At 41.2% G+C, this 27,002-nt stretch overlaps 2 protein-coding genes across 2 annotated transcripts in view; both read right to left on the reverse strand.

The window, feature by feature from the left end:
- Positions 1-27,002, reverse strand: part of LOC127049179 (uncharacterized) — a 419,610-nt gene that overhangs the window by 914 nt on the left and 391,694 nt on the right. The window lies entirely within an intron of this gene.
- On the reverse strand, positions 8,056-21,425 carry LOC127049274 (amine sulfotransferase-like). Its single transcript, XM_050949888.1, has 6 exons — positions 21,284-21,425; positions 16,488-16,696; positions 15,516-15,642; positions 13,539-13,633; positions 10,780-10,957; positions 8,056-8,180 (listed from the first exon to the last, which is right to left on the reverse strand). Exons 1-6 carry the CDS (start codon positions 21,423-21,425, stop codon positions 8,056-8,058), a joined length of 876 nt encoding a protein of 291 aa, XP_050805845.1.

Raw genomic sequence — 27,002 nt, forward strand, 5'->3', positions numbered from 1 at the left:
TTACATACTGTCATGTTCTGGGGTGCAATCCAGCCCAGTCAGGGGTTGTGTCCCCACATGTCCTATAAACCTGGGTGTCTTAACTGCCCTGAGGCTGTGGCTGACAGCCTGGACACCAACATCCAGCAGACAAACATGCAGTATCCTGAGTGTCTGCTATGCAGACCTGGTTCAGTGATCTGACCCAACTGCCTGCCTATGACACAACAGCCCCACTCTAGTCTTGGTCACCCAGTTACCTTATGCAGCGATGACCCAAACACACTCCCGGTCCTGAATTTTCCCAAAATTGCTTTCCAATATCTTTCCCTTTCCTGGACCATTCAGAGAGACCATTCATTTGTTCCTTTAAAGATACACTACCCGGCAGCTTACCACATTAACCTGAGTTAATATTCACTTTAAATCAAACACAGTCGTGGGCTGGTTTTGATTAAAAGTAAAGCAAGTTTAATAACCAAAGGAGTTTGGATTTTAAGTGAGTTCAGGTACAAAGGATCGAGTTAGAAATGGTTATAAACAAAATGCTTTCTAGAGACTAAGACTTAACAAAAGCTATAGCCTCTCTTCAGGCTAAAAGTCTTACAACACTACCTTCCTGCCAGATGGCTGCCCACCCTTCAGGTCAGGATCAGGACCTCCCACAATGTCCAATGGGCTTGGCTTCTTTGTCTTATTACATGAAACATAACTTGGGGTTCTTTGCTCCTTTCTTTTATAGTCCAGTGTACCTTTATTATGAATTCTTTTGAAGGTAACCCCTCAACATAAACTATGAAGAAGGTAACATGGAGTCTCCTGCGAAGGAAATTTCATGCTGATTTCTTCCCCTGCTGGTGTATACAAAATGCAAATTGATCTATTTCCTACAATCTCCTGCGTCTGTAATGCTGTGTGGTTATCTTCTCCCCTTGTTGGCTTGATGATCCTGTTTACCTTCTATGAAAATTGCTTTCCCATTGTCTGTTAATGTACCTTCTGGGTGGCAGAACCGCATTCCTTTGTCTAGGGTGGGGTAACTTCAGTCCTGCCCAGCCTGGCAGACATATTTTTATAACATAATTTCCAATATGTTTGTTATTTTGAATTTGTCCCCTGTATCTACATCAAACAATAATATCATTGATCAGCATATGTGATGGGGTGTACCAACCCCGCACTGACCCAGCAAGGGTTAACCACTCACTTTGGGCCCAGGAGGCCACACCCTCTCATCCTTGCTGGGTATACTCCAGGTGGAAGCAGTATATAAAAGGGAGCAGCTCAGTTCAGTCAGGGCTGGCTGTTGGAGGAGAGTGGATGCATGTCACAGGCTCCAGTCAGGAATCCAACTGAGCCCCAGACTATGGAGGTTGGGCACCTGCAGAGCATGAGAGAGATGGAAAGACACTTGCTGGGGAGGAATCAATGGTAAATAGGAAGCCTGAAGCCAAAACTAGGACTATTGTTTCCCTGGGGCCCTGGATCAGGACCTGGTGGAGTAGGGCAGGCTGAGGTCCCCCTACCCCTCCCTGTGTCTAACACTAGGCCTCTCTGCCCTGAATACAAGGGCAGCTGCATAGATTCTGGTCAGTAGACCTCACTGCCTTGAACACAAGAGCAGCTCCATAGACTCTGGCTGCTAGGCCTCGCTACCCTGAAGGCGAGGAGCCACATTGACTGAAAAGGGGTGTTTTCCCCCTTCTTTCTCCCCTCATGACCTGATATGCTGTAAGAGTATGTTATTAGCTTTTCATTGCTATCTTACATGATACCTCCTAGCCATAGGTTATGACATTAGTTGGTTAGGGTACATTCAGCTGGTCAGGCAAGTTGAAACTCACTACAAGATACCAATGTGCCCTTTGCCATCTTCCACAGGGATGCTGTTAGGGTCATACATGCAAAACAGTTAACTACACACAATACCTTACCCTGCACCCACACCACCTCTACTCCTGTAGAATAAGTGTTGACAAAACTCTACTGAAATCATAGTATCTCAGGCCTGGTCTACACTACAAGTTTATTTCTAATTTAGCAGAGTTAAACTGAATTAATGCTGTACCCATCCACACAATGAAGCCCTTTATTTTGATATAAAGGGCTCTTAATATCTATCTCTGCACTCTTCCCCGATGAAGGGAGTAACGCTGAAATCGATATTGCCATTTCAGATTAGGGTTAGTGTGGCCACAATTCGATGGTATTGGCCTCTGAGAGCTATCCTACAGTGCACCATTGTGACCACTCTGGACAGCAATCTGAACTCAGATGCACTGGCCAGGTAGACGGGCGAAGCCCCGCAAACTTTTGAATTTCATTTCCTGTTTGCCCAGCATGGAGAGCTGATCAGCACAGGTGACCATGCAGTCCCAGAATCAGGGCCGGCGCTTCCATTAGGCGACCCTAGGCGATCGCCTAGGGCTCCAGGATTCAGGGGGTGGCATTTTGTGTGCTCCCCACGGGGCATGCGGGAGCTTCCGGTTCCACTCCCGTCGCGCTATTGAAGAAGGACCTTCTGCCGACATGCCGCAGAAAACAGCGGCAGGCAATTGAGCAGCTCAATGACTGCCGCTGTCACCTGCGGCATTTCGGAGGAGGGTCCTTCTTCGATGGCATGATGGAAGTGGAACCAGAAGTTCCCGCGAGCCCCGTGGGAAGCGCACAAAATGATGCCCCCTGAATTCTGCCTAGGGCACCAGCCTGGCGCTGCTCCTGCCCAGAATCAAAAAAGAGCTCCAGCATGGGCTGTACAGGAGATACTGAATCTGATATCTCTATGGCGAGATGAATCTGTTCTATCAGAACTCCATTCCAATAGACGAAATGTAAAAACATTTGAAAAAAGTCTCCAAGTCTATGATGGACAGAGGCCACAACAGGGACTCGACACAGTGCTGCGTGAAACTTAAGGAGCTAAGACAAGCATACCAGAAAGCCAAAGAATGAAATGGACACTCACAAAGGGAGGGGCGACTGACAACTATAGCTATCCCACAGTTCCCACTCTCTCTGAAAACCATTTGAATTCTTGGCTGAGCTCTCAAAGCCTGACGGGTCAAAAACATTGTTGCAGGTGGTTCAGGGTATATGTCGTCAGACCCCGGCCCCCCCCCATGAAACCAAAGGAAAAAAATCATTTCTCGCCTTTTTTCAATGTCATCGTATGTCTACTGGATGCTGTTGGCAGACGTGGTGCTGCAGCTCTACACAGCAGCATCCCCTTCCCTTCTGTTGCGGACGGCAGACGGTGCAGTATGATTGATATCCTTCATCGTCGTCCTGTGAGTGCTCCTGGCTGGCCTTGGTGAGGTCGGCTGGGGGTGCCTGGGCAAAAATGGGAATGACTCCCGGTCATTCCCTTCTTTAAGTTTTGTCTCCTGGAGATTCACTCCTGCCTGGAATATCATAGCAGCTGAAGGCTGCCCGCCCCTCCCCCCTTTGATCTCTGCTTGAAGAGGCAATAAAGTCAGTGTTGTTTCTTATTCATGCATTCTTTATTACTTCATCACACAAATGGGGAGATAACTGCCACGGTAGCCCAGGAGGGGTGTGGGAGGATGGAAGCAACAGGTGGGCACCCTCTAGAATGGCATGCATCTCATCATTTCTGCAGGATGTATGGGGCTCTGACCTGGAGCGGTCGTTTGCCTCTCTGGTTCTTTAGTAGGCTTGCCTGATATTCTAGGCAGGACTGACTCTCTCTTTAGACAAAACTTAAAGAAGAGAATGACCTGGGAAGTCATTTCCATTTTGGTCCATGCACCCCTAGCTGACCTCACCGAGGCTGACCAGGAGCACCCATTACAGCAGCAGATGGTACAGTATGACTGGTAACCATCATTGTTAACTTGCAAGGCAGCAGACAGTACAGTAGAGCTGGTAACCATCTTTGCTAACTTGCAAAGGCAAGTGAATGCTGCTGTGTAGCGCTGCAGTACTGCGTCTGTTAGCAACATTCAGCAGACATATGGTGACAGTGAAAAAAGGCTGAATGGGCTCCATGGCTGCTGTGCTATGTCGTCTGCCCGGGTAATCCAGGGAAAAGGGCGCGAAATGATTGTCTGCCATTGCTTTCATGGAGGGAGGATTGTCTGATGACATTTACCCAGAATCACCCGTGATACTGTTTTTGCCCCATCATGTATTGGTATCTCAACCCAGAATTCCAATGGGTGGGGGGAGACTGCGGGAACTATGGGATAGCAACCCACAGAGCAATGCTCCGGAAATCAACGCTAACCTCGGTACATGGACGCACACCGCCAAATTAATGTACTTAGTGTGGCCGCGTGCACTCGACTTTATACAATCTGTTTCCAAAAACTGGTTCCTGTAAAATCGAAATAATCCTGTAGTGTAGACATACCCACAGTGAAGTAGTACGTATTTTGGTAGGATTTATTTTAGGAGCTAAATAAACTTATGAGACTTCTATAGACACATCTCTTTTTTTCCTTTTTCTTTTTTTTTTTTGGAGTTGTATGTCTAATCCACTATGCATGGAACTAGAAACTTATCCATTATTGTCCATTTGAGTCGCTGGTGAAAGCCTTTATTGGTTTGATTTGCTTATTATAGATTTCAGCAGACTTATCGGAGAATGCTGCACTTGTTTTTAAACACGTGCCTTTGGTCTAAACTGGATTCTAGCAGTACCATCATGGAAAATCATAATGGCCCAAATTCATTCTTGATCTAACTTTGACTGCAATGAGTATTTCTAAATAATTTCACCAATTCTGTTTTAGGCACCAGTAGCCCAGCTCACTTTCTATCATCATGTAGTGTTTTTTTTCCCATCACAAATGTTAGAGAAAAAATTGGGAGTAGGAAGTAGTTATTGTTAAAAGTAGTATAAACTTCTCTGAACATCCTTTTCAGCCGGTGCTGTATTTGATACAAGACAGTCGTTTTCCATCTTTCCCATTTCCATTCCAGGGACCCACTCCCATCCATTGGGAACCCCCTCTCATGTTCAGCAGTACTGGAAAAGCAGGGTGGATGCTAACCCCTGATATCTACTCATGACTGGGAACCTAAGATATAAGAAATCTGACACAAGAATAATTTCTTAAATTTTATTTATTTGGCTGGATTCATGCTCTAAATAACCTCTGGAAGCTATAGGGCACCTGAGTTGATCTGTCTCACCATTTGTGAAATTGCCTAGGATTGCTTTCAGTTTTCTCCTACTGATCACAGATTTTAATTTTGAGGGAGGAAATCTTAACTTTCATAAATGGCACAAAGTGATTGTTACCATTCAAGAGAGCTTGTGTGTATAGATATATTTGCCAAAACATGTCACTGTATTTCCCAGCTCTATTCTGTGGAGACTTACAATGTTGAACTGAGCAAAACAGTGCAGCCTCTCTCTCTCTCTCTCTCTCTCTAGGCAAGACTTACTTTAAGAGCTTATTTTTAGGCACTGTAGCAGATGAGGAGAAATTTGGAGGCCAGGGTAGTAGTCTTACGGAGCAATCTAGTGAAGGGCAATTTGAGTGTAAGGGGCAACATAGAAGAGGGCACAGATCATTGTGTGAGAAACTGACATATGGGCAGATAAGACCTTGGCCTTATCTCCAGTGCCACTTTACAGCACTTCAGCTTTTGTGCTCAGGGGTGTGAAAAAAACATACCCGGAGTGCTGCAAGTTCCACTGTTGTAATGTGGCAGTGTAGACTGGTAGGTCACAACTTTGGGGGCTGGGGGGAAGGTGGTCTGTTTCCTTCCATCCTATCCTACATATTTTCCAGTATCTGCAGCATCTCCTCTTGGGTGTCTCATAGTCAACATAAACTCCCAATCTTCCGTGTGATTTAGGCCTAAAACCCAGGAACTGTCTTGGCCTCGTTTTCTATTGCTCCCCACACCCAGACAATATTTAACTCTTTCTTCTTCTTCCTCTGTGGCAGTGTCTCTAAAACTTTTCAGGTTGGAGACTTCTGATTTGAAGTTTAAAGAAATGCAGCTTGTCCATACATTTTTATTCTTATAGTAAATGTACTGGTTGTGATAACAAGATGTGTGTTTGTTTTTTCCAGAGGTTGACAGAGAATACTTGACCTTCAAGGGTAAGCTTGTGCATGCAGTGAGATTTTTCTTTGCTTTAAATTATAATAAAATTTTCAACATATCTAGACCTCTGATTGCCTTTTGTGACAACCTCCCCGCAAAGGTTGTGACTAGCTGAGAAATACTGCTCTGCACCATCTAAGATTTAGGCCATGGCTACATTAGAGAGTTGCAGTGCTGGTGAGGGGGTTATAGCGCTGCAACTTAGGATGTGGCCACACTTGCAAAGCACAGCCAGCGCTGCAACTCCCTGGTTGCAGCGCTGGCTGTACACCCGGTTGAGCCTCGGGTGTTGCGATTCCAGTGCTGGTGATCCAGCGCTGGTCAGCAAGTGTTGACCCTACCAGTGCTTTCATTGACCTCCAGGGTATAAGGAGGTATCCCAGAATTCCTGTCCACAACAAACCGGAAGAAAGGGAGAGCTCGGAGTTCAGCCAAACTGCTTATTTAAAAAACAAACACAGCTCCTGTTTGCTGAGCGAGCGGAGGCAGGCAGGGGAATTACTTTGGAATGTTCACAGCTGTTTGCTTGAAGAGAGAAACAGCACTCTCACACGGCAGAGGGGGAGGGGGAAGTCTGTGTTGAGCAGATGCTTATCTGGTCTACCGGCTATTTAGGAGTACATAATTTGCATTTAGTGAATGAGAGAGGGGTGGGGGAAGGGGGTCAGAACTTTTAAAATGATTGAAGGTAGGCACTGTGTGTCTTCCAGTCCTTAGAACTTGCAAGGCAGGGAGCTGAGAACAGTGTCAACTCCAAAAATCCATTCTCTCTGTCTCCTCCACGCTCCCTGTCACATTCCACCCCACCCCCCTCTTTTGAAAAGCACGTTGCAGCCACTTGAATGCTGGGATAGCTGCCCACAATGCACCACTCCCAACAGCGCTGCAAATGCTGCAAATGTGGCCACACTGCAGCGCTGGTAGCTGTCAGTGTGGCCACACTGCAGCGCTGGCCCTACACAGCTGTACGAACACAGCTGTAACTACCAGCGCTGCAGAACTGTAAGTGTAGCCATGGCCTTAGCCTCTTTGTGCTGTGTACATAGCAAGAAATCTCACTCAGGCTCCTCTTATCTCCTGTCTTGATTACTGTAAATGCCTCCCCTCAGCCCTGCCCAATTGCACACTGTTCCACTCAGCCCCATATAAAATTATGTTTTAGGGTATGGCTACACTTGCAACTTCAAAGCACTGCTGCAGGAGCGCTCTCGTGTCAGCGCTTTGAAGTGCGAGTGTGGTCGCGGCACCAGCACTGGGAGAGAGCTCTCCCAGCGCTGCACGTACTCCACCTCCCCGTGGGGATTAGTTTACAGCACTGGGAGCCGTGCTGCGGCACTGTTTACACTGGCGCTTTATAGCGCTGTAACTTGCTGCGCTCAGGGGGGTGTTATTTCACAACCCTGAGCGAGAAAGTTGCAGCGCTGTAAAGTGCCAGTGTAGCCAAGGCCTAAGTTTGATATCTTCTTTGCAGATGATTCTTAGCCCATAAATCCTGTGTTTAAATCATTCCATTAGCTCCTTTCATTTCATGGCTTCATTCTTTCTGCTTGTCCTCCCCTTTATGGCCCTTTAGAACTGTGCCTCTCTCTAGTTAGCTGCTCTCTTTCCTGCATCCTTCCTCTTTCTCCTCCTTCACTGCTGCTGTGATACTAGGTCTTATCTGCTTGTATGTCAGTTTCTCACACAACGATCTGTGCCTTCTTCTATGTTGCCCCTTATACTCAAATTACCCATCACTGGTTTGTTCCATAAGGCTACTACCCAGCCTCCAAATCTCTTCTCATCTGCCACAGTGCCTAAAAATAAGCTCTTAAAATAAGTCTTTCCTATATATACATACACCACGGTGATGATGAGCGTGTAGATCTATGTAATTAGTAGGGAAAAATGCTAGTTTCAAGTCTTGAACTTGCACAGAGCTATGGATTTTAATTTGAACATTTTGTACAAGACTTTCAGTCCACTTGCACATCTTTCAAACTGGAAATCGGCCTATATTTCTTCATTAAGATCCCAGATGAACTTGAAGGGCAGGTCTTTCATCTTCTCATTAAAAACCTTGTTGAACTTTTCATTTTGTGCCACAGTCATTATGTTCTTCCAGTCTCCAACAGTTCCTGAGATGGAAGGAGGAGAAGGAGAAGTTGTGCTTAGATGCTCTGCTGCTACCTGGACTTTGTATTATAAACTGAATAAAGCTTGTGCAGCAGGTAAGAAGCAGTGAATGCTGCTAGTTGGGAACAGTTCCTTTTCACTTCATTCCTACCTCATCTCCCCAAAGTGTAGCTCTCTAGGTCTTTGGGGATTTGAAGGTACATTTCCAGATCTGGAGTGTGGCTGAAATATAGCACAGACTCCAATTTTTAAATTTAGAATTATGTGTGCTGTCCACCATACCATTATTGTTTCTCTGATTAGCTGGTGGAAGCTTTTGATCATGTGACTTGCATGTTACAGATGTCCGCAGCCTTAACTGAAAACGCTGTCCCGCTGATAAACCATGCTATTGGTGAAAATTGATTTTGTTTTTTGTAGAATCTAGTGGTGTCCCTGTAGAGAAATGTTAATGGGCCAATGACTTGACAGCAATGGCAGTAATTTGACCCAATATTTCTAGACAGTGTCACCAATTCTGTTTTAGGCACCAGTAGCTTTATACAAGTCAGTTACTATCTTGTACTGATTTTTTCTGGCACAAATGGTAGAGGGGAAATTGGGAACAGGAAGGTGTTATTGTTAGAAGAAATATGAATTTCTCTGAACATCCTTTTCAGATAATGCTGTACTTAACACTTGGCAGTGGTTTTCTGCTTTTCCATACTGTGACACCTGTTTCCATTCCAGGGCCCTACTCCCTTCTAGGTAAGATCACCTCCTATTTAGCAATATCAGAAGAACAGTCTCATCACAAGCCTGTAACATCTATTCACAATCCCAAATTGAGAACCTCCAAGATAAAGGATACAACATGATTAAAAACTCAACTCCTCCTTTCAAGCACAAGAATCGTTTTAGATTTTAATTGGATTATTTCATGCTCTGCATTATCCCTGAAAGCTGTAGTGCATCTGAACTCACCATTTATGAAGCTGCACAGAAGCACTAGACTTTCATTTTCTCCTGGTGTTCACAGATTTTAAGCAAAACAACAAGGAGTCCAGTAGCATCTTAAAGACTAACAGTTTTATTTGGGCATAAGCTTTCACGGGTAAAAAAATTACATCTTCAGATGCATGGAGTGGAAGTTACAGATACAGGCATTGTTATACTGACATATGAAGAGAAGGGAGTTACCAGTGTTGACAGGGCCATTACAATCAGGGTGGATGTAGTTCACTCCCAATAATTGACAACCTCTCAACCTGAAGCAAATACTCATCAGCAACTACACACCACTCTACAGAAACTCTAACCCAGGAACCAAATCCTATAACAAACCTCGTTGCCTAATCTGTCCTCATATCTACTCTAGCAACACCATCACAGGACCCAACCACATCAGCCCACCATCAAGGGCTCATTCACCTGCACATCTATTAATGTGATATATGCCATCATGTGCCAGCAACGTCCCTCTGCCATGTACATTGGCCAAACCAGACAGTCACTACATAAAAAAATAAATGGACACATATTGGACATCAGGAATGGTAACATACAAAAGCCAGTAGGTGAACACTTCAATCTCCCTGGCCATTCTATAATAGATTTAAAAGTCACTATTCTTGAACGAAAAAAACTTCAGAAACAGACTTCAAAGAGAAACAGTGGAACTAAAATTTATTTGCAAATTTAACACCATTAATTTGGGCTTGAATAGGGACTGGGAGTGGCTGGCTCACTACAAAGGCAACTTTTCCTCTCATAGAATTGACACCTCCTCATCAATTACTGGGAGTGAACTACACCCTCCCTGACTGTATTGGCCCTGTCAACACTGGTTCTCCACTTGGGAGGTAACTCCCTTCTCTTCATGTGTCAGTATAACAATTCCTGCATCTGTAATTTCCACTCCATGCATCTGAAGAAGTGGGTTTTTTACCCATGAAAGCTTATGCCCAAATAAATCTGTTAGACTTCTTCTTGTTTTTGTGGATGCAGATTAACACAGCTACCCCCTGATACTTGACAGATTTTAAGGTTTGTGGGTTTTTTTTGGGGGGGGGGGGGGATTGAGCTCAACTTTTATAGATGGTATGAAGTGAATTTTTCAGTTTTTTGAAATGTTGACTTTTTTCTTCATTCAAACTTTACTATTTGTTGGCCCTGATCTGCTCTGCAAACAAACACTTATGTATCAGAGGGGTAGCCGTGTTAGTCTGACCTGTAAAAGCAGCAAAGAATCCTGTGGCACCTTATAGACTAAGAGATGTTTTGGAGCATGAGTTTTCATGGGTGAATACCCACTTCATCGGATGCATGTGATGAAGTGGGTATTCACCCACGAAAGCTCATGCTCCAAAACGTCTGTTAGTCTCTAAGGTGTCACAGAATTCTAAATACTTATGTGTTGCACCCAGCAAAATAGTGGATCTTTTTTCCCTGCCTTTGTGAGTGGGGCTTTGTTTCCCAAACTTTAATGCCACAAAGCCAATCGTTACCTAAGGACAGAAAGTTTTGTTTGTCATTGCAAGTCTTAGACAGCTAACTTCAACACATCTTGTGCTGGGATCTGCAGTTACAAGCATTTAATCCAAGTGGCTGCTTCTGCCTTACCTCTGCGAAGAAAATGGTCTCTTCCTTTCTCCAAGATACATGTTTTGTCCTCGTAGTTTGACCTGGGATCAGATTTCATGTTATCGAATATAGCCTTCTCCACAACAACATCCAACTCCTTTTCAGTCAGCTGTTTTCCTAAGAAGTCACAAATTTTCAGCACAGCACTTCTGAGATCCTGAAATGAGCATTATTTCAATTTAACAATTCCCAAAATTAGAAAAGCAAAAGAGCTAAATAAAAAAAAAAAGAGAGAGAGAGAATAAAGGATAATAGGATATTTCAATAAGGGTGGGAAACTGAACGTGGAATGAAAGGTGCTCCTCTTATCACACTGTTCATAGGAAAGATTTTTATTCACTGTCACTGGCTACAGCAACATCAAATCCTGACAGGTGAGTAGCAAGAAGAGTTCTTAGTCTCTTCTTTAGGTAACCCTTCCTCATGGGCTACCAAGAGAGAACAAGCTCATTTCTGGGTGTGAGAATACTATTGCTAACATATGTGATAAAGCCTGACAATTTTCTGAGCAAAGAGTCTGTCTCATAGCTGTGGTTTGGAAGTAGAAGGATACATCTCAGGAGTTGGACCTCTTAAAGGGAAGGGCCTTTCCTTGCTTTATTAATCAGTCTTGATGCTATTCTCAATGTGCTCCCTGCCAGTGTCAGCACTTCTCTCCCTATTTAGCTAAGAGGTGCACTCATCTAAGCTTTGTTTCTCTTTAAATATAAAGCAAAATTGGTTTTAAATTGATTCAGTTCAACCAACATATCCTCTGAGTGGCCCCTCTTAGAGCAGTGTAAACCTGACTTCCGCTGATCTAGCTGAAGTTGATAAGGAATCAAATATAGCTGAGCTGGTAGAAAAATGAAACACTAATTTCTAAAAAATTCAAACTGCTGAAATTGTTCCCATTTTGGAATCTTTGAAGTGGATCATTTTGTGTTTTTAAAAGTTTTTTTAATAGATAGCTTTAAAAGAGTTATTGAAATATTTTAGTTTTTGAAAACTGGGTTTTCAGTACATGGAAAGCTTCAATTAAAAGTTACATAACAACATGTTTCTCAAAAAAATTGAGAGGATCTAAAATTTTTTTTACAATATACTTCATTTTGATGAAAATGCATTCTGATCAAAACAGTTTGAGAAGCTGTAAAATGTAGCAAATACTCTCCTTTCCTTTAAAGATGCCACCTGAGATAGGTTGTGTAGCTGCTTTTTTGCTGTGCAGACAAGGAATGGAAATAAAGCAAGTTAACTACTCCAACGGTTGTCACATTCATCATATTTTCTTCACTAAGAAGTAGATTAGACTGCCTGGGCTGCCTCCAGAGATATTACGTATGCATTGTTGTTGTAGAAGGGTCAGTTCCAGCAGGATATTAGAGAGACAAGAGGGTGAGGTACTATCTTTTATTGGACCATCTTCTGGTGGGGAGAGAGAGAGAGACATGCTCTTGAGCTACACAGCTGTTTCTCTCACCATCAGAAATTGAGCCTATAAAAGGTATTATCTCGCACACCCACTTTGCCTTATCATAGATATCAGGTTGTCACATTGACTCCACTGGGAAAGTCAGACTCAATTTGCCCTTTCTTCTTCCCTGTGCTCTTGCAGTATTCCATACTCACTGATTGCCTTGTATTGCTCATTAAGCCCTGCAAGCATGTGTAGGGGCAAACACCACTCCCCAGGCCAGTCATTTACTGAGAAAAAATTCTCTAATTCCCTTTCTTTTCTCCATTTTCAGCTTTCACATCACATTACTCTTCTGTGGTGGTGTGAATAAACTTGTTCATTATTCGAGCTTTTCAAAAAAATTTCTATTGAATTGTTTTTGTCTTTAAAAAGGAATTATTAGAGTTGCCTTTAATTGCTGTTGTGTGTAGTTTTTGTTATTTTATAATTAATGAAAAATAGAAAATGTTTCAGTTTTAGGGTTTCAGCAGCATGTGTGTGCAGGGGAGTATAATAGTTTTGAGGAGAAATTTTGACAAAATATTTTATTTTTTGCTTTCCACATTTGGGTGGAGGCAGGGGTGGGGGACTCTTTTCCCAAACAACTCTACTCATTATTTCAGCAGATGTTCCTTATTTTACTATTATATAATATAGCATATATTTCACTGTATGTTAAATGCAGACAATATGCAGCCCAAGAGATTATGGGTGGAATTTTCAAAAGTGACTACATGACTTAGACACTTAACTCCTATTGAAAGTTAATGGGAGTTCTGCGGCCAACTCAGAAACCTCCCATTTTTCAGTTGGATGCTTTGGAAAAATCTCATCCTATGGTCCTGATTCTGCTTCCCTGACATGGAGAAGTATTTTTTCAAGGAGTGTCAGTGAAATCCATGAGGAGTCACAGTGTGAGCAAGGTGGCAGAATCTGACTGATTTATTGGATGAGTGAAATGAGGCATTAGGCCTGGCCTACACTTAAAAGTTAGGTCAACATCACTAAGATGCTCAGAGAACCATAGTATGGGGACAGAGAGGGATATACCAGAGAGGTGGGAGTGAGGGATGCAAAGCGCACTGGCTTGGATGAGTGGGAATGGAAGTGAGGCACACCGAGCCTCTGGCATAACTGGGTGAGTGGGAGTGGCGGGTTGCAGAGAGTCCCTGACAAAGGGGATAGAAGAATGGGACACTGGGAGCCGGGGAGAAGGAAAGGATGCAAGGCAGCCTTGGCCCACAGATGCAAAGTTTGTGCGGCTTTAGTGTTTAGATATAATGATATCAACAGGCCTCACCTTCTTCATCTCCTCATAAGTAAGGAAGAGAATATTGTAATCAGCTCTGTGGGTGTACCAGCCTCTGACATGATCAAACCACGAACTAGCAAGTACTTACAGGGGGGAAAAAATAATCAAACGTTAATGATCTTTAAGAGCAAAATAGTTCAATTATCAACACTTTAGCACCCTAATACTGTCACAAGCAGGGCTGAGAATAACAGTTCAAGTCCCTCCTTTAAAGACTAGTAGAAAACTTCAACAGGAAAGATTGAAGAAATTGTCTCACCCCAGAAGACCCCATAACCCAGTAGTGAGGACATGTGTGAAATCAGGAATTTCAACCAGGGTATCCCACATCCTCTAAGAGCTCTAACCCCTGTGTGATAGCGTAAAACCTCTCCTCGGTGTGCTGTCATGTGGGTCCAGACATGGCAGATGGTCTTTAAGGTGGCCTCTGAGCTTACCTAGTGGATAGGATTCCATGGGCAAGATAGACAGGGGACCACCTACTTTGTGAAGCCTACCACGTGTGCAATGAACCAAGCTGCTCAGGACTGAGATACCTATGCACATGCCAGTGGTAGAAATGGAGGCTCCTAGGGGACTTTGCCAGGGGAAAATTAGGCATCAAGGGTATTTAGGCACCTACAGAGTTAGATGGCAGCTGAATGGGGCTTGTGAGAATCTAAATTTTGTGTTTAGGCCCCTAAAGTGGCAGTTGGACACCAAAGATCCCTTTGTGGCTTACACCTGACTTGGGTTTTACAGACAGTCAGTTACATAGCTAACAAGTTGTGCTTTTACCTTTAGACTTCACTGGCCTCATACAATGGTACTTTACCCAGTATTTTTACTTTGATGCTTTGGTTCAGGGATCGGCAACCTTTGGCACGTGGCCCACCAGGGTAAGTCCCGTGGCAGGCCAGGCTGGTTTGTTTACCTGCTACATCTGCAGGTTCGACCGATCGCAGCTCCCACTGGCCATAGTTCGCTGCTCCAGGCCATTGGGGGCTGCTAGAAGCGGTGGCCAGCATGTCCCTTGGCCCAGTGGGAGCTGCGAACGGCTGAACCTGTGGATGTAGCAGGTAAAAAAACCAGCCCGGCCCACTAGGGGGCTTACCCTGGTGGGCCACATGCCGGAAGTTGCCAATCCCTGCTCTGGATAGTTTACTTTTGGATAATTTCTATTATATTTTTATGAGCTGCCTAGAATTAAACGCCACTGTATTATCCAATAACCTGTGTCCTTTGTGGCAACCTGACTTAAAGTCCAAAGCGAGGATCTTCATCGTTTCTTCAGCTCTCCAGTGTGGCAAACTGGAGAGTCTGCAGCAACTTCAGCAAAAAATGGAAGGTTTTTTTATTGAATTAAATATAAACTATTCCTGGTTTTATTAACAAACAAGTTATTTTACTATGAACTTAAATTGTCATGGAGAGAACACTGTATTGTTAGAAATAATTAAAGGAGAATTCAGGAGCTGGACAGGTGACAGCTGAGTCTTTTTGGATTTTGGGAGGGTATGAGTGGTAGTTTGGGATTGTGGACTAAGCACAATAGTTGGATATTTCTACTAAAATGATCAGCATCTTACTACTTCTGTTTTCTCTGGACAGTGTTTATTAGCATCTGCTCAGCTCAGTTATTTCAGCACTTAATTGTCAAAATGTATTTAAATATTCATTTTTAGGTTTCAGAGTGAATACCTAATTGAGATAAATTAAATCAGGCAACGTGCACTTTATTGGTGCATTGTATGTGACTACATAGATCCTCTGGACTAATTTTACACACCAAATTTGTATAACGAGCTGTGGATCCTACTGCAGTCACTGCAGCCTCAGAACTGCCCCTCCCCACAGCCCCACGCCCATCTAAGGGGGAGATTTATGACCAGCACCACATTCTGTATAATTTACAGACATGGATACTTTATTCAGGCTGTGTTCAGTGAGCAGGGTTTGGCCTTTTAGCAGTAAATGAAACCTTACCTTTCCCAGATAAAAACCTCTCCATTAAAATATTAAAATCTGGTACTTTCTCAAATATGAATGCGTGTTTGCTAAAATGAAAATAGGAAACTGCAACATCCTTAGGGTTTCTGGCTACATAAATAACCTGCAAGATTAAAAAAAAGACTGGCAATCTCAGATACGTTAAAGGGATACCATTAACCTTCACTGAGACTAAGGACAAGCAGGAGAGGTCAGATATCTCCATGAGAGTTAGCTCAGGGACACACACACACCTCTCTCTTCGTCTCCCTCTCCCTCTCCCTCTTTCCACTGCTCCATCTTTGGCAAGAAGTCTCCTTATGTATAAACGTGCAGGAGACATGAAACATCCCCTGCATGGAGAATGTAACAGCTTATATTTACATACACCACAAAACCATTAACTTACATTATGCATGGAATATGCAGTATTGTTGGAGCTGTGTTAGTCCCAGGATATGAGAGAGACAGCAGGGTGAAGTAATAAAACTTAGAAGCTTGTCTCTGTCACACCAACAGAAGTTGGTCCAATAAAAGATATTACTTCACTCACATTGTTTCTAATATAAATTGAAAAAGTGCAGACTGCAATGATCATAACCCCCACTTTTGGGTGAACAGTCATGGGATGGAGGAAGCAGTTTGGCCCAGAGGCCAAGCACAGCAGTTCCATGAAAAATGGGATCTCCACTGAATCTGGACACTGAAGTCCTGAGGTTGCACTGCAATTTGTTTCTTCTGCCAGCCTTCCCCACCCCCACCCCCCACCCGCCACTTTGCTGGGGTCTAGTGAGATGGAATGGAGCCTTGGAGGAACATGAGCCCCTATCCCTCAAGGAAGGTTGCTTTTGGAAGGGTTCTTGGAGAGAGGCAGACAACCCAGCCCTGACAATTTGGACTGATTTATTAGAGAAAGCAATGAATTTTCTTGGTTAATTTTAATTACTTTATAAAAATAGCATCACCTACTTTTGCTTCTTTGTTTCTCAGATCTCTTGGAGCTAAATAGTATGGCAGGTGACTGGAAAAGAGACGCGGTGATGGACGACTGTCATAATCCATTTTATTGAAATTGTACTCTAGCCATGGAACTCTGTCAATTGTTTCAGTTTTTGCTGTTCCATCCCGGTGGCCTTCATAATAAATCAAGCTCAAAATATTCTGCATCCATACAGTTCCTGGGAAAGGAAATAACCTTATTTGAAACTGATTTGATGATTTTTTTTAAATTAGAGCAATAATCTGACAAACACAATATCTTTAAAGCCACACTGGTTTTACATTATTAAAGAAAGTATGAATACTTGCAACAATTGAAAATTAAAGATATACTCTGTTTTACTCTAGAGAGTTCATAAGTGTAGCAGGGAATTGTTAATTTTTGTACATTTTACTACTGTATATATGTGATGGTCAGTAACTAAATTTTCAAATATCTTTATCTAATATATTCAGATATCCACTCAGTGTAAATTCATTGTTGTGTTTCTGTGTTGATCATGAAATGGGCCCTGGAAATCTCCTGTTAAAAGTGTGTTAGAAATGGCTCTTTTGTTTCTATGGCTCCTACAGAGTGTTGTGAACCATAATGGAGCAATTTATACAACTACACATTAGGAGTCAAATCTGGTCCCTAGCACACAGCTGAAGTAGATGAGTGGGGCACGAGAGAGATGTGTATGGTTCCTGGGGGAACAGGGAAATAACCTAATCCTGGGCTGCAGAGCAAAGCTACTAACAAATCCTGTTGTTGAGAAGAGAACAAACAACATATGACAGAAGTTAATCACATCACTTATGCAGTACTAGAAGACTCTCAGACACTACAGTGATAAGCATGGTATGAGAACCTGTGTAGAATAGAATACAATAGAATAGACAATGTCGTGCCTGAAGGGGAATGATCAGGGGTGGTGGTAGATCCACTGGCGTCACCCAAACCACCCTGTATACTTTTGCTGCAAGAGTCTCCAAGGGCCCCTACTCCATCTGTGAAGTGGAAGAGCCCCATTCCTACTGCAGGACCCATGGGAATTTATGTTCACCTTGTTCTCCATCATGAGCACCAAATCTTTCTCAGAGTCATGCTTCACAGGATAGAGCAGAAGTTCTCAAACTGGGGGTCAGGACCTCTCAGCGGGTCATGAAGCTATTACATGGGGTGGGGGTCATGAGCTGTTAGCCTCCAAGCCAAACCCCGCTTTGCTTCCAGCATTTATAATAGTGTTAAATATATTAAAAAGTGTTTTTAATTTACAATTGGAGGTTGCATTCAGAGGCTTGCTGTGTGAAAGGGGTCACTAGTACAAAAGTTTGAGAACCATTGGGATAGAGTATCTCAGGCCATAAGTATGGCCTACATTCTTTGTTCCTAGATGCATAACTTTAGTGTTGGCTGTATTAAAAGACATTTTATGTTCGAGTCCAGCTTACCAAATCGTTCTTTAACAGTGATCTGTCCCTTTAATTTTTTAATCACGCCCCAAGTCTTTGTGTCATCTGCAACCTTTATCAGTGATGATTTTATGATTTCTTCCAGGACATTGATCAAAATGTTAAATAGCATAGGGCCAAAAACCAATGTCTGTGGGACTTCATTAGAAACATATCCATTCAACGATTATTTCTCATTTACAGTTACATTCTGAGACTTGCCAAATAGTTAGTTTTTAGTCCATTTAACATGTGCTCTGTCAATTTTGTAACATTGTAGTTTTTAAAAAAATCAAAATATCCCGCGGTACCATGTCAAATGCCTTACAGAAATTACATCAATACTATTACCTTTGTCAACCAAACTTGTAATCGCGTCAAAAAAAGATATCAAGTTAGTTTGACAGGATCTATTTTCTGCAAATCCATATTGACTGGCATTAATCATATCACCTTCCTTTAATTCTTTATTGATCAAGACCTGTATCAGCTGTTCCATTATTTTGCCTGGTATCCATGTAATTACTTGGCTTGTCCTGTTCACTCTTTTAAAATATTGGCACAACATTTGCTTTCTTCCAATCCTCTAGAAGTTATTGAAAAGCAATATTAATGGTCTAGCAAGCTATTCAGCCAGCTCTATTAAAACTCATTGATGCATGTTAGCTAGACCTGATGACTTAAAAATCTTTAAGTTTAGTAGCTGCTGTGTAACACTCTTCTGATTTACTGTTGGAATGGAAACTATTTCACCATCTTTATATGATATAACTTTATCATCTGGCATTTCCCCCACATACAGAAAAGAAGTGTTATTAAATTTAACATTCTTGTAGGAGGGAAAAGTCCAAAGAAACCCATCACAGTAGCATTTAACTTCAAAAATGAGAACTACACAAAAATGAGGAAGCTAGTTAAATGGAAATTAAAAGAACAGTCACAGGAATGCAGTGCCTACAAACTTCCTGGAGACTATTTTAAAACACCACAATAGTGGCTCAAACTAATAGTATACCCTAAATTAAAAAAAAAAAACAACCACACCACACAAATCCAAGAAAATGCCCAAAACAAAAACACCATGGATAGACAGAGTAAAAAAGGTGGTTAGAGGCAAAAAGTCATCCTTTAAAAATTGGAAGTCAAATCCTAGTGAGGAAAATAGAAACAAGCATAAATTCTGGCAAGTCAAGTGTAAAATTATAATAAAGTGGGCTAAGAAAGAATTTGAAGAGCAACTAAGGGCACAAAAACTAACCTTTTTTTTTAAGTACAAAATAATCAGGAAGCCTGTCAAACAGTCAAAGGGGTCATTGGATGATTGAGGTTTAAAAGGAGCCCTCAAGGAAGACAAGGTGGTTGCAGAGAAGTGAAATGAATTTGTTGCATCAGTCTTCACTGCAGAAGCTGTGAGGGAGATCCCCACACCTGAGTCATTCTTTTTAGGTGACCAATTTGAGGAACTGTCTCAGTTTGAAGTGTTAGGAGAGGAGGTTTTGGAACAAGTTGATTAATTAAACAGTAATAAGTCACCAGGACTAGAAGATATTCACTCAAGAGCACTGAAGCAATTCAAATATGAAATTGCAGAACTACTATATATCTGTATGTATGGTATATATACACTAAAGCTTAAATCAGCCTCTGTACCAGATGACTGAAGGATACCTAATGCAACATCAATTTTTTAAAAAATGGCTCCAGAGGTGATACTGGGAATTACAGGCTAGTAAGCCTGACTTCGGTACCAGGCAAACTGGTTGAAATTATAGTAAAGAACAAAATTATCAGACATCTAGATAAACAAAATATGTTGTGGAAGAGTCAACATGGCTGTTGTAAAGGGGAAATCATGCTTCACCAATCTAGTAGAATTATTTGAGGGGGGATCACCAAATGTGGACAAAGGTGATCTAGTCGATATAGTATTCTTGGACTTTCAGAAAGCTTTTGACAGGTCCCACAGTAAAGACTCTGAAGCAAAGTAATCAGTCATGCTATAAGAGGGAAGGTCCTCTCATGGATCAGTAACTGGTTAAAGATAGGAAACAAAGGGTAGGACTAAATGGTCAGTTTTCACAATGAAGAGAGGTAAATAGCACGTGTTCATCTTAGAAAGGGAGGGTCTGATACAGATCTATAAAGTCATGAATGATATGGAAAAAGTGAATAGGTAAGTGTGATTTACCCCTTCACATAATGAAAGAACTAGGATTCACCTGATGAAATTAATTGTCAGCAGGTTTAAAACAAACAAAAGGAAGTACTTCATACAACACACAGTCAACCTGTGCAATTCAATGCCAGGGAATGTTGTGAAGGCCAAGCGTATAACTGAGTTCAGAAAATAATTAGATAAATTCATGAAGATAGGTTTGTCAATGGCTATTGGGGGCATAATCCCATACTCTTTGTGTCCCTAAATCTCTAACTGCCGGAAGCTGAAACTGGGTGACAGGGGATGGATGGATGGATCACTCAAAATTGTCCTATTCTGTTCATTCCTTCTGAAGCATCTGACACTGGCCACTGTCAGACATGATACTTGACTAGATGGATGATTGGTTTGACCCAGTATTTCTGTTCTTATGTACTGAACACTTCTGCCTTTGCTGCATTGTTTTTGACAATCCTACCCTTTCCGTATAGTAATAGACCAATACCATTGCCAGCATTCTTTTAGTTCATAATATACTTTATTGTCCTTAACTCTGCTGGCTACAAACTTCTCCTGGTACCCTTTTGCTTCCCTAATTAATTTTCAAATCCTAACTTCTGATTGATATTCATTACTATCAGTTTCCCTTTTCTTCCATTTATTTTATATATATTTTTTAATAGTGGCCTTTACTTCCCCTGAGCGCCAGGTTGGTTTTTGACCATGTTTTTTAATCTTCTCGATTGTGGATTTTTTGGACATATAGTAAAATGTTCTTAAATAATTCTCAATTCCCATTCTCATTTTTTCTAGTTACATTCTTTCTCCCATCAGATTTGGCTCATAATTATTTTCAGCTTTGTGAAACTGGCTTTTTTGAAGCACCAAGTATATATATTATTGGTCTGGACCTTATTCCTTTTGCACCTAACAAATGTGATCAAGTCATGATCCCTTGTATCGATGTTACCAATACATTTTAGTTCTGTGATCAATTTTTCTTTATATAAAACTCTTCTTTGCTGGATGAAACAGTTAGTTAGTTAAAAAAGCTCTGACAAATGTTACCACCAAACATAGGTCACAATGGTGCTCAGTAGGAAGGGGGTCAGTAAAGGTTTCAGACAAAAGTCAGATTGCTTATTTCCCTTTACGAAAATCATAACAGTCTTACCTGATTTGGGAAAAGTAACTACAAACACATCACTGTCTCTGACTACAAAATGCTCCAATGAATCTATATATTCAGAGTTAGTCAAGTCTGGTTGGAAATAAAATCCTTTATGTTTGAACATAAATTCTTCTGATGGCTCCATTGGTAAGGTTTCTCTTATATATCAAGAATCTGCAGATAAGAGAACATAATTTTAATAACCTTTGTTTTGCTGTCATCTTTTGTGAAAAAAAATTCACTACAACATAAAACAGTTCCCTATCTGATTGCAAAATGAACAACAAAAACAGCAAATTGAATGATAGCATAAAAATGGCATATTTAGGGACTGGTATGAGACCAGAATATTGTTCCCAGGAAAAAGTGGTGTGTGATGTTTCTCCAGGTTATTTACTAGTACAAGGTATCTAGTGTTGTTATACACAAACTTTTTAAAAAAAGAATTATCTAATTGTACAGAATCCATGTAAATGGCCACTAAACATCAGATCTATTCAAGGAGCTCACCAGAGCCTTATGCTTTCTAAGGGCTATGTGAACATCCAGAGAAACCAAGCTGCATTCAAATTAATTTTGTGTCTGGAATTTTGTTCACATATTATTTCTGTTACTGATTCTCTCTATTGTTCATATTTCCCTATTTAATAGATTTCTTCTTCTTGTCCAATAACAAAGTCAGCAAAATGGAATGGAAGGAGAGGAATTTTGTTTTTTTCTCAAGTTTTCTTTGTCCTCATCTACTATATTTCATAAGATTTGTGACATAAGTCAGTAGCATTGTTACCACATATGTACCAGTGAAGCATGTTTTCTACAGCCGTTCCAACAGAGATGGAAGAGGGGGAAAGAGAGAGGAGTTCAGGACATGGATGGAGATTGGAAGGAGTAAATGAAACCCTGTAGAGGATTTCAGCATATGTGTCTGAAATGGAACAAGTTTTAAGAAATCTCCAAGTAGTTATTTTATCAAATGAAGTGCATCTAATACCCAGATCTCTCCCCCTCAGGCTTCCCAATAATAGATGTATTTCTTGTAGGGCACGGCTAACAAAGAACAGCGGGTATGTGAAACAGAGCCAATAGACAACAGAATAGCCTCAGAAGAGGCAATTGCATGTCCAAAGTGTGAGAAAGGCAAGACATACATTGGTTCAATAATGTAATTAACTAGTTACTGTTCCTAAGTTTTACTGTCTTTTTGGATCTGTGTTCCTTAGTTAAAACAAAGACTGGAGAATTATTATAAACTTATGAGTTTTGATCAGCTAAAATTGCTTTTAAAGTGAACAAGCAAAATAAAGATGTTCACAACTTCAGAAATTGATCTCAGCATGGGATAGTTAAAATTTTCAAGCAATAACTAATCGGTTACAGTTTATTCAAGGTCTTATCAAAATCTTATTACAAAGGCAATTTTTATCCTAGTTCTATAATATTATGATTCAGTGGTTTTGCTACCAGCATGGAGCTATAGATCCTTTTCCTTATTTAGTTCAATCAAGTTCATATGCCAATGAAATGATGGAATTGCTCACATGAGTTCAACTAAACAATTCTATGGTAGAATTTGGAGATTTAAACAAAGCAATTTCATTCTTAAAGAATGTCAGTGTTGTTCAGAAGTGCCTTGCTCAGGTAATACTCATTGCCAACGTTTGTCACTTACACACACAAGAGTAGCACAAATTAAATCCAAAACTTTCTGCCCTTTATAAATGTATCAGAGGGATGAATATCAGGGAGGGAGAGGAATTATTTAAGCTCAGTGCCAATGTGGACGCAAGAACAAATGGATATAAACTGGACATTAGGAAGTTTAGGCTTGAAATTAGAGAAAGGTTTCTAACCATTGGAGGAGTGAAGTTCTAGAACAGCCTTCCAAGGGGAGTAGTGGGGACAAAAGACATATCTGGCTTCAAGACTAAGCTTGATAAGTTTATGGAGGGGATGGTATAATGGGATAGCCTTATTTTGGCAATTAATTGATCTTTGATTATTAGCAGATAAATATGCCCAATGGACTGTGATGGGATGTTAGATGGAGTGGGATTTGAGTTACTACTGAGAATTCTTTCCTGGGTGCTGGCTGGTGAGTCTTGCCCACATGCTCAGGGTTTATCTGATCACTATATTTGGGGTTGGGAAGGAATTTTCCTCCAGAGCAGATTGGCAGAGGCCCTGGGGTTTTTTCACCTTCCTCTGCAGTGTGGGGCATGGGTCACTTGCTGGAGGATTCTCTGCACCTTGAGGTCTTTAAACCATGATTTGAGGACTTCAGTAACTCAGACATAGGTTAGGGCAGGGGTTGGCAATCTTTCAGAAGTGGTGTGCTTATTCACTCTAATTTAAGGTTTTGCATGCCAGTAATACATTTTAATGCTTTTAGAAGATCCCTTTCTCTAAGTCTATAATATATATAACTGAACTGTTGTATGTAAAGTAAATAAGGTTTTTAAAATGTTTAAGAAGCTTCATTTAAAATTAAATTAAAATGCAGAGCCTGCCAGACCAGTGGCCAGGACCTGGGCAGTGTGAGTGCCATTGAAAATCAGCTTGTGTGCTGCCTTCAGCACCTGTGCCATAGGTTGCCTACCCCTGGGTTAGGGGTTTGTTACAGGAGTGGGTGGGTGAGATTCTGTGGCCTGTGTTGTGCAGGAGGTCAGACTAGATGATCATAAAGGTCCCTTCTGACCTTTAAGTCTATGAGTCTATAATGTAATAATTCTGAAGCGATTCTAATTTTTCTGAAATTTAAGCTCAACTTTCATGCTACTTTAAACAAAAATTGACCCAGCCAATACAACACTTCCTCTTTTTGTCTGAGGAGCGATCAAGTCTCTTGACAACAAAATTTGATTTTTTTTAGGCTGAACCCTTTGAAATACTCAGGGGTAAGCATCTCACAGTAATGTTTGGTGTCAGGAAGAACAGTTTCCTCTTACAAACGTTATTAGACTTAGTTGTCATTAGCCTCAATGCTAGCTCTCAATTACTTATTGATTTAGTGTAATTTCTAGACAACTGAGAGGAAACTTGTTAGTAAAAAAGGTTCACATCATACATTTGAGTTCTTCAGAGGGTTTTAACTCAGATAAGTTCTTTCTGACAAGCATTTAGCTTAACATAATCAAGCTGTCACAGGAGTAAGCAATACATGTATAAAATTCAGGCACTTATCAATTGGAACTACATAGTGATTTCTCCAGCTCAGATTCACACTTGCAGTGATTGTTTTCCTGAGATAGGAAATTCAGGTGATTCACTCAAGGTATTGTAACAGCTGCTGTCCTATTCTTGTTACAGATTTTGCTGCTGTTTCCTTAGAAAGGACTTTAAAAAGCAAGTTTATTAGGTTTCAGAGTAGTAGCTATGTTAGTCTGTATCAGTAAAAACAATGAGAAGTCCTTGTGGCACCTTAGAAACTAACATATTTATTTGGGCATAAGCTTTCATGGGCTATAACCCACAAAATCACACAGCTGATGAAGTGGGTTATAGCCCATGAAAGCTGATGCCCAAATCAATTTGTTAGTCTCTAAGGTGCCACAAGAAGTCCTCATTGGTTTCAAGTTTATTAGGATACATGACAAGATTTCCCTTGTTACCAGGCAGGTGGTGCTCTCACTGTCCGCTCATACTCTCTCATCCAGATGTTTCAGCTTCAGGGAGCAATAAGTTGAACAACACAGAGCATTTTATCTCTTTTCTGCTGAGCAGTGTGACCTGGTTCCTTTTACTGGCAACACCGCTATGTGCCAATCAGAAAGTGACCCATGCTTCTGGCAAAGAGTTGAAATGTCCAACCAGGTTACAAATCATGTACCTTATCATCCAATGAGGAAAAAAAAGGCATCTCCTGTATGGCTTCATGAAACTTTGTAAAATTCCAGTATTTATGTGAAAAATAATTTGTGCCCTCCTAGGTTGTGTACAATGTGTTTGGCCTGACATTGACTGCCTGCTGGCTGAGCTCTGCTCAGCAAATGACAACTGCAAATTGCTTCCCATGGGCCCCATTGCAGTTTGGGCCTTCGACCAACTTTGCAGGACTCCAAGCTCTTTCTATCAGCACTTATAGCTGTCTGCAGAGATGCAAAATATTCTTCTCCCTGCCCCCTTCCTTTCCATTCCTTTACTTTTGTTGTTGGTGGTTGGTTTGTTCTCCCCTTAATGTTGTAAAAAAAAAATTCAATAAAATGTAAATTAAAAAATGCAGATCATTGTTATTGACAAGAATCATATTTTTTGTATCAGCAAGACAAAATTCAGTTTCACTATTGAATATTTCAGGAAAAGTATCAGATTAGAATATATTGCAAAAGAAGGACTTTCTGAGCAGGAATTGTTGCAATTCTTCTATACTCACATTCCCCCTACCCCTTTGAATATCATAAGTAATTTAGTAATATTTCATCTGACAAGGTCCATAGCAATCCATGATCTACACTACTTCTAACAGACTAGAGGTGCATCTGGAGAAAAAATTCTGAGAACTCTCATTTTTCTCTTGAAATTCAGATCAAAGTTGCCAAGCTGGGAAATGAAAGATTGAGCAGCAAGAAGAGGGAGTGGGGAGTGGGAGTGGTGGAAGGGGGAGAAGTTTGACCGACTTTGTCTCCTGGTACAAGAGCCAGACTTGGGGAGTTTATCATTTTGCTTTCCATTGTGACCCAGTGCACTTTAGGAACAAAAACATACCAATATGCAATCTCCAGAGAACCCTTCCTTCTTGGGGCCTCAGAAAATGTTCCCCTTGAGTTTATATTTTTGGTTTTGTCAAATGAATCTGCTGATCTCCCTGCTAAGTAATGGAGCTCTTAAATCACGCTGAGAAATGACTGTTTTGTTTTTATAGTTTGTTTTTAGAAATAGATGTGTCCATAGGATAGCACTGTATGATAAAATACTTGAGTCACATGACAAATCGAACCTGGAAAACGAAACAATGATATGCTCTCACCCAGCAGGGGTGCACTCATCTTGAAGAGTCTCTCCTTCCTACTTAAAAAGCAGCAAAGAATCCTGTGGCACCTTATAGACTAACAGACGTTTTCGAGCATGAGCTTTCGTAGGTGAATACCCACTTCCTACTTTGTTATAGCAATCAGCCACCTTGCCAATTTTATTATTTTTTCAACTTTTAAAAGATTTACACAACTTCCTTTTACCCTTCAGGTTGCACTGCAAGATCTATAGAAGATTTCAGTTTGATGGACGCTGCAAAAGGACTGCTCGAAAATGGTCACCCATATGTAGGAGGAGAAGAGTTATAAAACCTTCCTGGAAATCTCAAATTCCAGCATAGTTATACAGATAGGCATGCAGGCCAACTAGGTGCAGTAACTGCACTTGTAGAAACATCTATTTCTCCATGAACCCTGCTGCTGCAGCAGGATCTATACAAAAAGTGCTGATACAGACAATCAGACAGCAGAGATGAGAAATACCAGTGTGGCTCAGACTGACCAAAGCTGAGTGCTGACTCAATTACAAATTAAAAGCCCCATCATGCTGCTGATACTGTAAATGCCGTGATAGCTTAAATTACGTTTATTTTCATTAATCAGCTCCTTAACAACACTTTGCTGAATGGTCACAAAAATAAAATACAGTAAATTCAGGAACAGACTCCATGCCCCTCAACTAATTGCCAGAGGGCAGTAATGGAAAAATAGTTCCACTGCATCCAATCCACCTTCACTCAATCATATAAAATACT

The sequence above is a fragment of the Gopherus flavomarginatus genome, chromosome 4 (genome assembly GCF_025201925.1).
Source record: "Gopherus flavomarginatus isolate rGopFla2 chromosome 4, rGopFla2.mat.asm, whole genome shotgun sequence".
Taxonomy (NCBI): Eukaryota; Metazoa; Chordata; order Testudines; family Testudinidae; genus Gopherus; species Gopherus flavomarginatus.